Raw genomic sequence first — 11,150 nt, 5'->3', positions numbered from 1 at the left:
AAGATATTATAAATCAATATAAAGAATAAAACTGTCTTTACTAGAGTTTTGCATGCTAAAGTTTCACTTTAAAGACCTAAATTATATAAAAACTTTGCAAGTTTATTTAAAATAGTATTTTCTACAAAGCAGCCTTGGTAATAAATGGCTTGAGTATCTCTGCGTCCCTTAAAAAAGAGGACTCCATTAGGCAAATATCTTGTTATCCTATGGACTAAACTGACTAAATTCTGTCCCAACATAATCTGCTGTATATGCTTATTAGACACCCTTCACCCCATCACTACCCCAAAACAAGTGTACTTACCTGTTTCCTGAATAATCATAAAGACTATTGATTAAAAAAGAAAATGTCTTTAAAAATTCTTACCATCATGGATATTTTATTTATTTTAATCCTCACTTGAGGATGTTTTCATTCATTTCTAGAGAGAGAGGAAGGAAAAGAAAAACATCTATGTGAGAACATCGGTTGCCTCTTGTACATGCCCCAATAAGGGATTGAACCTGCAACCTAGGTATGTGCCATGGCCTGGAATTGAACTCACAACCTTTTGGCATGCGGGATGATGCTCCAACTGAGCCTCTCGGCCAGGATCCATCATAGATAATGAAAGCAATACTTATTACATACACCATCATCTTTTTTAAAAAAAGTTATGCTACATTCAGATGCGGAGAACTATTTAATTAACAATTTAAAAATTAAAGAGCTATGATGAATAATGGAAATCCAGCTCTTATAACAGACAGTATGTATGTGTGGCACCCAAAGTATGCTGTGCAGGGAGTTTATCCAGGTTTAGGGATTACAATCAGATGTAAGCTACTTGTTACTTCAGTTTTCACAAAAGGAAAAGACTTATGTGTTAAGAATTTGCCAATTTTTTTTACTTCTCTTCAATTTAGTTATGTTTGATAAGCAATCTCTCAAGATTTCAACTCTACAAGATTTGATGCACAAGAACATAGGATATGTTTGAAGGGAAAAGTAAATTGTTAAATTAGTCAGACTGTTAATATTATCAAAAACCTGTATTCTGGAACAAATGTGGCAAATGATTAAAAAAAAAGATTAAGCCTCTAACTAGGGAATATTAAACAAAGCCTATGTGATTCACACAATCACATTAAAGATTACGATGTAACTTTGGATTCTGTTAATACATTTAGCCCAGTTTCCTGAAGAATAACAAGTGCATGATTTCCCTGTAGAAACAGGAAAATGCACCAATGAACACAGCAAAGATATCACAGGGGGACTGGGCACTGTAAGAGTTAGAAAGGGTTAAATCATATCATTCTAATTTTTTGCATTCTAATTCCATCAACTCAGAGTAAATAGGGCTTTCCCCCCCAGAGTTATCACATACATATGTGAATACAGGCACAGAAACTTGTCATGTTTATTTGGGTAACAAACGGTCTCCAAATTATATTGAAAAATAAATCCTAGTAATCACTCCTGTGAAAAAATTTTAGCACACTTTTCACAAATTTATGTAAAAGAGAAGAAAATACACATAATTTATATCTTAAACTTTTTTATTCCCTACCAGAGACATTTTGTCCTGTTTTCTTTGTTTTCTACAGTTTCCAACTTGCACCTGTATTTAATACTGCTTTAATCTGCTGAAGACATTAACTGATTGCTTTCCTAAATCTAAGGATTATATAGTTTTAGTATAAATATATATCACATATTTTCGTAAAATTTTGACAAAACCGAATAAGCATGCCTTGTTTTAAGTCCATGCTCCTTCCACTGTTTATAAAATCTGATTTAATGATCAAAAATTCTTGGTTGTCATTCTTCAGTTACAACAAACAGTCTTCCTTCTGAACTGCCACTCACTTCTTTTAACATAATAACAAGCAATAGAAAAACCAAAGAAATTATCTTAATCTTACTTCTTCCTTTTGATACTATAAAATAATGTGAACTTTTTTTTTTTAATGAAACAAATAAATCCAAATCTCAATACATTCAAATGAGCTGCGAATCCTTTAAGGTAAGTCACCTTGGAAGGCCACAGTTCATTCTCTTAACTATGTTACCACTGCTCAAAATACCTATAAAACTCTTTTGGGACTGCCTCCAAAGCCAGTTAGTTGCATACTTTCTAAGATTACCTCAAAGGTTGATTTAATTTTTAGAAATGGTCAAAAGTTATTCAGTGCCAAATAATGGTAACTATAAGACATTCAAGCTTGGTAGTACTTTAAAAACAAACAAATACACAAACACACACACACACACACAATGTGTAATAGCTTGTGTGACTTAAATTAGCTATGAATGCAATTCTAAAAGAGCAAAATCCAAGACTTTGAGCAATGGTAAATAGCTGGAATTAGGAAATAACTTTCCAGTATGATCACTATGCAGAGTAACATTCATTTAGCTGTCTATGGTTCTGGCATATTTGTTTAAAGTGAACATTCTGAGAGTTAGAACTTATTCTTTGAGAAAGGAATATCATTCTTAAAAAAAAAGAATTTTATTCCTTTAAAGCATCACTGTTAAAGTAAGTACTATGCAAATGTTTTGTTAGAGACTAGTTCTACTTACTTTCTCAATAGACTTATTTTAAAAACTTGAAAGCAAACAACTAACTTATTTGCTCTCAGGCTTTTAAAAATTGTTAACTGACGATAAAATTTGAAATTTCTAAGGTACTAATAACCAAAACAAAAACCCCAAGTGTAATAAAAACATCAAGAACCAAACTACAATTTCTGAGCTGCACTGTTTATTTTGCTGCTTGAAACCTAAGTGACAGTATGCCACTATAATTATGGGGTTTCATCTAAACCTTTACTACACTGCAGGTACAGAAATTTACGGACACATTTTGGAGAATTGACATTTTGCAAAATGCAGCAAACATTTTAATTTATACATGAGAAAAGGAAGTGTTCAAAAGGGTATGCATTTCAAGTTATTGCAGGTTATTTGTGAGAGAATTTCTGTAGGTAAAACATGTTTAAATTTAACCAACAGTAGCGTGTCAGTGTATTTAAAATCATGACAAAAATCTTCTCTCTGGTCATGTTGCCCATGACAAATTACTATGATGTTGTATGTTTAGGGCAAGATGTCAATACAGCATAAATCCCATGGCATTTTGGTTTTCTTCTGGAGATTAAAGCTGTTTTTCTTGGGATAAATGCAGCAGCAAAACACAAACCAGTTGATCAAAAAAAGCACTTCTGCCATAACTCCAATAATTTTCAGGACACATCAACCGACAGTAGTTTTGCCATTCCCAGTTCTTAAGAATTACATCTCTGCACTGTTGCCTTAAGTATGTCTGTAAAAGCTTGTTCTTTGTTAAGCCAGTTTACTGACTACAGCCTGGTTGAGAGAATTTAGTTGGTTGGTCCATTTATCTAGTGCAGTATATCGGGCACCACCCCTCTTCTGATGATCCAGTTCAAGGAGTTGGTTGACTTGATCAATTCGGCCATGAATAGTGCTGGAAATAAATGAAAGAAGTCACGTCTACAAGCTATTTTCACTAAGCATATCTTCTAGACTAGTATTTCTTAAATATCCACAATATCAATAAATGCAAAAAGCCCCACCCCACTGCTAGCTACATTATAAATGATTGAGTTCAGGAATAATTATAATATCATTGCCTTATTTAAACTCTAGACAGAAACCATATTTCAGCTACCTGTCATCAATTTCACTGAAAGAACCAACAGGTATAGACTTATCCAATTAAGAACAAACATACTGTGAAGCTTTAAATAACATACTGCTTTTAAAAAATATAATTTCAAAATTATTATATATCATACCTAATACATAAAAAATACTAATCATTAAACAATTCTTTAACTATATATAAGCCATCTACTGAATGAAAAATCTTTCTGAAAAAGCATTTAGAACTTTTTCAGAGATCATGTGCTTTATATCCTCATTCATTTATTTTTAAAAAATCACACTTATATATGTCTCTTTTAGCAGAAAGTCATAGCCAGAGGGTGTTTTTTATAAGAATCAAGAATTCACTTGCTACCACCTTTGCCATCATCATTCAAACTTCACGGTCCTAAACATTTTGTGATAAAAATAGCCAAATACTTACTTATCCAATATGCACTGCACCAGCAAGCTCTCCACATCAGCTACATCTATGTTTAACTCCTAAGACAAAAGAATCATTATAATTCTGCTAATTTTTAAAAAACTCACGATTTTATACAAACTATCATTCTGATTTTAAATTCATTTCCACCACAAAGAAAAATTAGTGAAGAGAAAATTTATAACAAATTTCATTATCACTTTAAAATATTTTTGAGCACAGGTATGATAAAATTTAACTTTGTAACTTTTAAAGTACATTCTTACCACAATTTTATTATGGTTGGGGTTAACTCTTCATCAATTATATATTTTAGCCACTACCCTCTCTTCTGTAATTTTCTCTGAGGTTGAGAGAATCTTTAAAAAGAAATTTAATGATTCTTATTTCTCTTTTCTGTTAACTCAATTTACACCAAGAAAACACAGAAAAATTCACATTAAAAGTAAAGCTTTAAAAAAAAGTAAAGCTTTTAAGTTATGCTGTATTTAAGAAACATAATACTACAAAACGTTACGAAGTTAGACTCTTTTAAATGGAAAACAGATATACTGACAAATTATAAATATTAAGATCCATGAATATAAATACCTTAGAAATAAAAGGAATATGTATTCTTGTGTAAGGCTTAATTAATTTTATGAGCACTTGTGTTCTGATGTTTCGCAAAAGCTCTGAAAAGACAAAAATTAAGATAATACATTTGCATTTAAGTTTGTATATCTTTATGAATCATCATGTACTTCTTCAGTCTGGCAAGGGCATAAGGTATTTGGATCTAAAAATATTTGGGTCCAACAGATGCACAGTATGATTAGGTTTCTCCCATAATTTTTTGTTATTACCTCCCTAATTTTGCTCATGTATGGCACTACCTAAAATATCCCCCTGCCTTCTCATTACCCCACTACTCATCATTTCCTCTGTAGTTAACATCTTTCAAGAAGATATGATTTTCACCAGCCAAGTTCCTTACTTTATACTCTCTTATAAAACTTAGACTATTACATTTTACTAGAGGCCCAGTGCATGAGTTCGTGCATGGGTGGGGTCCGGCTGGTCTGCCCCAATCGGCTCCCTACCCCCACCCTGATCAGGGGTAGGGCTGGCTGGGGGAAGGGGCGGTGGGTGGTTGGCCAGCTGGCCCATGGTCGAACTCCCAGTTGAGGGGACAATTTGCATATTAGGCTTTTATTATATAGGATACAATGATTTTATAACTTTCCTCAGTTTCTTTATGTACAAGTGCCTTTTTCAAAAATACTAGATTGGAGTTCATGCATAAGGCTTCTATTTTTCAATTTCCACAAAGTACAGTATAATTCTAGGTTCATATAAGAACTTTAAAAATGTTTGCTGAGTGAAAGGGAAAGGAAGGTGGAGAACAAAAAACATTACTTCCAAACTATCCTTTGGATTTTCTTAATACATCTGGAATTTCATTGTTCCAAATGCTTATTAAAAAACTCCCCAATAGCTCCATAACAGGTGGGAATACTGGAAGTATAAAAGAGGCCCCAGAACAAAGGAATGATTTCTGTCCTTGTGAATCCAAGAGAACTTATTAAAAATCTCACAGCACTTGCCTAGCCAGCATGGCTCAGTGGTTGAGTGTTGAACTATGAACCCGGAGGTCTCGGTTTGATTCCTGGTCAGGGCACATGCCTAGGTTGCAGGCTTGATCTCAGTATGGGGTGTGCAGGAGGCAGCCAATCAATGATTCTCTCTCATCACTGATGTTTCTCTCTCTCTCCCTCTTCCTTCCTCTCTGAAATCAATAAAATACATATAAAAAGAAATCTCACACACTTACTTTTACAATGTTAGCCTTTCAAAATAAATGCATCTCAGCATTAACTGTAGTGGGCTATTTTCAAAGCTTTTGCTACCTGTTAAAACTAAATTCTAGCCCAGCCGGCATGGCTCAGTGGTTGAACATCAACCTTTGAACCAGGTCATGGTTTGATTCCCAGTCAAAGCATATGCCCGCCCAGGCTGGATCCCTAGTGTGGGGCATGCAGGAGGCAGCCAATTAATGATTCTCCTTTCATCATTAGTGTGTCTCTCTCTCTCTCTCTCTCCCTCCTTCCCTCCCTCCCCCTCTCTCTCCCTCCCTCCCTCCCTCCCTCCCTCCCTCCCTCCCCCTTCCTCTGTGAAGTCAATAAAAATATATTTAAAAAAATAATAAATTCTAAAAATTTAAACCTAAGCATCAGTAAAAAAACATGCAACAATATTTACATTAGAATAAAAAGGGAAAAGGGACAGCCAATGCTGTCCATTCTTATATGAAATGGACATTATATAAGAACTTGATTATGTTAATATTAAACTGGCTGTGATTTCTTTAAAACACCTTTATAATTTTAGAGAGTATCCTATTCCATGACAACATTTAGAAATATTGCTACACTTCGCAATACATAGAAGACAAACAGCTTAAAGTCTATTCAGCTCCAGTAAGATGAACTTTTAGATAGTAACAAAGAAAGTAACAGAATTCTGGAAGCCAAAGGAATATACCTTCAATGTGTTCCCTTATGAAAGGATCATCCATGATGTTGCTGTGATTTGTTTTCAGAATCTTTTCAAATTCAGTGATATCATTATTCTGATAGGCACTAACAGAAAAAGAAAAGTATATATTTTGTCAAACATGAAGAAGTCACATATTTAAATCAGATAACCCAAAGAGCCCGTGTCTCAATTTTTATATGCAAAAACCTAAATTATAGTTTCTGTCATGGGAATCGGAGTTAAGAACACACACATTCTTCTACAACTAAAATGAATTTTCTTTTTAATGCTTTCAGTTTTATAAAAGAAAAATTAAATAAATTTCTTGGTTATATATTTATATATAGCTAGTATAAATCTCACAATCGTAGGAATTGATAACAGTTCAATGACTGTTTAATGCTTGATATTTTCAAATTAAAGTGTGCATTTAACCCCTATGGAGTAGTTCGGCCTTGTCTTTCAAATACAACAGTATATCCTCTCTGAAGCTTATCCAGAAATGCAGCTTCCTAATTTTTTTCTTCTAGAAAGCTACCAGCAACTGCCAAACTTTTTAAAAGGAACATTTGATTTCTAATTCTTTAGCTGAAAATTTCACCGAGCTATACAGCAGAAAATTCTATCTGTGGTGGACCATTAGTGCCAAATGGGATACACACCCAAAGTAGAGAGATGGACCCTGCTGCAGAAGGCCAAAGGCTGATTTATGTTCATGATTCTCTGAGGTAGCTAGTATCTAGTTCTGAAATGAATCTGTAAGGCACTGTGGGGATTACTAAAGGTGCTGAGAAGGAAGAAGCCAACCTTCTGGATATGGCACCACTGTCTGCTTTATATGTAAGACATATCATCAGCCATTCTGCACGCCCTCTGCTGTGCTTCCATCTGATGGGTCGCAATGTAACTTCATGTTAGGGGCAGGTGATTCAAGTGCTTCAACAGGAATTATTTTCCTCTAGTCTGCTGGCAACTGACTAGGAAGATAAAATTAGGAAGCATTACTTTCTTACCTACTCCAAATATATTACTGTAAATACACTGGAGGATATATTCAAGTAGTGAAAACACTTGCACACACATATATTTTAACTAAGACAGAGTATTCCACTATTTAAGTGGCTTAAGAAAATCTTAAACAAAATGTGGGACACCACAGGCCACTTGTTTGGGTAAAAATTTACTACTAAAATATGTTTCCAAGTCCCAGTATAAAAGGCCTCACTGAAGTAAATTGTAAGATATAATAAATATATAAATATAGCTATTGTAAAGGTCTGATACATCAGTACTTTAATCCATTTTAATGTATTTAACCAATTTAATTTAGATAAAATATTAAGGTCTAGGAAAAAACTTATAATATTTCTTCAGGAGTTTTAAAGTTTAGGTTGCTACTTTAGAAAAAAATTTTTTTTAAAGGATTAGGAAGTTAATTAATCTCTAGCGAAATCACCTCTTAGTTAATGTGACTAAATGCAGGTGGAATAAACTATTTGAAATAAAGATGGAGAAATTTATTTTTATAACTAAAATCAAACTAATTCAACAAAAATTTATTAAAATAGACTGAAGAAATAAACAGTAAAGAAACTGATTTTTTAAAATGTTGCAATTTAGGGTTTTTATTCCTTAACCATTCTTAGTTCCCTTAAAATAAAGTCATTATTTTTACAACTAAAATTAAGGTTTCCTTAAAAAAGAAAACCTAGTAATTTATAAAAATCATAGCCAAGTAAAAACAAAGTATGTGAGAGCATTTTACGTAAGAACTAAAACAGTATCATGAAATAGCTAGTTTTTCCAAGTATGTAAAATTAATATGTAAGTGACTGAATTTATAATCTAACAGCACTTTTTTTCTTAAATGCAAAGAACCATTAAGAGAATGTCTAGTCTAAAAAAAAAGAGAATGTCTAGTCAGGTAAATTACCTACATATATCTGCAAAAAACCCCCCAAAACTGCCCTATGTCCCTCACTTCATTCTTCATGCCTTGAAAAATTAGTAAGTTTCTCATACTTTTCTACAAAGAAAGTCGATGGAAGTTTGGGCTCCATTTATTCCTGGCACAGAGAAAAATAATTTTTGTTCACTGATTTCTTTAGCAAAACCAGGCCTTTTCTTTTCTAGGCTTTTTGCTTGTTTTTGTCTTCTATACTTTTATTTAATATCAATTACAGCAGGTTTTTCAGTTGCTAAACATCATTAGTCATATCTCTCTCCACGGAAGCTACCAATATATCCTTCAGTATCTTACCAATATGACTCTTCTGCTCCTTACCTCAGAAAATTATCTGAGATAAACTTTTTTTAAATGATTTTTTTATGCCCTACCAGTTTTCTCAGTGGTTAGAGCATTGGCCCACAGATGGAAGGTTGACAGATTCGATTCCAGTCAAGGGCACGTACCTCGGTTGCAGGCTCCATGCCCTGACTGGGGTGTGAGCTGGAGGCAACCAATTGATGTGTCTCTCACATATTGATGTTCCTCTCTCTCAGTCTCTACCCCTTCCTTTCACTCTAAAATATATGAGTAAAGTAATTGTCTTATTGAAAATTCTTGATTTATATGGACCAATTCAGAATTTCATTTTGGACTAAGGCAGGTAGAAACAATAAATACAGTGAAATTGTTTTAAAACATCTAGTCAGCTTTCTACTGAAAAACAGCACACAGGTGAGAAAAGCAACAAATACTTTATAAAATCTCATGACTTCAGAAGATAAAAATTTCACAACTTTGGTATATTTCAAAACAAAATATAAAAGAGTAATTGTTGAGAATTAACTGAATTCTAAAAAGTTCTCTCCTCTCTCTCCCCTTTATTCATTACTCTAAATAAATTTACCTTAACTGAAATATAGAATCTTACCTTACTAAATTCGTCATTGCGAGAATTTCTGGATCATTTTGTACGGTTTGGCCTAAATACAGTAAAAGAACAATTAACTATATGTACAAAGTTTATTTCCATGAAAGACAGCTGACAGAAATGAACACACATACCTCCTGTGAGTCAAATGGATTTATTCCCGATTTCATTAGCATATTTGCTAAGACCAAATATTTTAAGCAAGTGGTTCTTCTTGGACTTCCTGATTCATCATAATTCTTGAAGGCTTCAAAAAAATCAGTGTGTGCCTTTTCAAATTCACCTTCCCGCAAGTGCATTTTACCACCACATTCTGTAAAAAATAAAACATAAGAAAAGAGGACATTTTCAGTGTCATAACAAGTGACCACTTTATAAAAAATCAAATGAAAACTATTTCATTGGCTTCCAGTCTTTTAATTCTATTACATGAACAGTACTAGCCCCAGGGTACACTAACTCTAAAAAGCAAGCTCTTTATTATAAACACTAGAGGCCTAGTGCATGAAATTCGTGCACTTGGGGGAGGGGGATTCTTCAGCCCGGCCTGCACCTTCTCACAGTCCGGGAGCCCTTGGGGGATGTCGGGAGCGGGCCTAAGCTGTCAGTGGGGCATCCTTAGCACTGCCGTGGAGGCAGAAGAGGCTCCTACCACTGCCACTGTGTTTGCCAGCTTCTGGCTGAGCAGTGCTCCCCCTGTGGGAGTGCACTGACCATGAGGGGGCAGCTCCTGCATTGAGCGTCTGCCCCGATGGTCAGTGCATGTCATAGTGACCGGTCGTTCCACCATTTGTTCGATTTGCATATTAGCCTTTTATGATATAGGATCAGCCAAACAAGTATTTGCAAGTCTTTCTTCTTAATTGAAGTAGAATGTAATTTTTCATACATCATTGTAATTCTAGAACAGAACTTATGATAATCATTTTCTATTATTATCTTCAATTATATAAATTTACAAGACAAAAATTCATCCTAATTTCTAAGACTACATCATTTCATTGACTTCACTACTTTGCCAATTACTTTCACTAAAACAGAAATGACCTTCAGAGTCATTCAGTTACATGCAATGACAACTTTATGTCTTCCAGGACACTGCCCGCCCTCTCCAAACCAAACTTGCCTCTAATGACTCCCATGATCAGCGGGTGAGGGATGGCAGACTTGATGTGAAGTGACTGTTCATAGAGTGCTTTAAGTTTTTTGTTATTTTTCTGTGCCGTGTACATTTGAATTTCCAAAGCATATATTTCTAATAACTGTGTACCCTTTTTCAGGTCATCTTCTCCATCATCAGTCTAGGAAAGCAAATAATAAAACTTTAGAATTCAAGATGGAATTCACAGTCAGCCTAGTAATTTTTATTTGATTTTTACCTTACATTTACAAGTTTCTTATTCTGTGTGAGAATGCACTACACATTTTAATTGGGACCTAGAGCCCTAAGAAGACTACCTTTAATGGCCAAAAAGGAACCTTATACTTTCTGGTATTCAGTAAGAAAAAAGTGGCCAGAGGTATATTATTATGTATAAAATGTTATGTTTGCCTGGCTGGTGTGGTTCAGTGATGGGGCATAAAACAATGAACCAGGAGGTCATGGTTCGATTCCCAGTCAGGGCACATTCCCAGATTGCGGGCTCAATCCTGT

At 34.2% G+C, this 11,150-nt stretch overlaps 1 protein-coding gene across 1 annotated transcript in view; it reads right to left on the bottom strand.

Moving 5' to 3' along the window:
• Positions 1–1,382: 1,382 nt before the first annotated feature.
• The window catches only part of COPS2 (COP9 signalosome subunit 2), a 32,159-nt gene continuing 22,391 nt past the window's right edge, over positions 1,383–11,150 (bottom strand). Inside the window, 8 exon segments of the mRNA XM_006109800.3 lie at positions 1,383–3,479; positions 4,104–4,162; positions 4,695–4,777; positions 6,627–6,724; positions 9,497–9,536; positions 9,539–9,548; positions 9,631–9,809; positions 10,623–10,797. Coding sequence (XP_006109862.1) covers positions 3,335–3,479; positions 4,104–4,162; positions 4,695–4,777; positions 6,627–6,724; positions 9,497–9,536; positions 9,539–9,548; positions 9,631–9,809; positions 10,623–10,797 — 789 coding nt within the window. The 3' untranslated portion in view covers positions 1,383–3,334.

The sequence above is a fragment of the Myotis lucifugus genome, unplaced genomic scaffold (assembly GCF_000147115.1).
Source record: "Myotis lucifugus unplaced genomic scaffold, Myoluc2.0 scaffold_23, whole genome shotgun sequence".
NCBI lineage: Eukaryota > Metazoa > Chordata > Mammalia > Chiroptera > Vespertilionidae > Myotis > Myotis lucifugus.
Note: the sequence above shows the minus strand (reverse complement) of the source record. Positions and strands in the feature narration are given on the sequence as shown.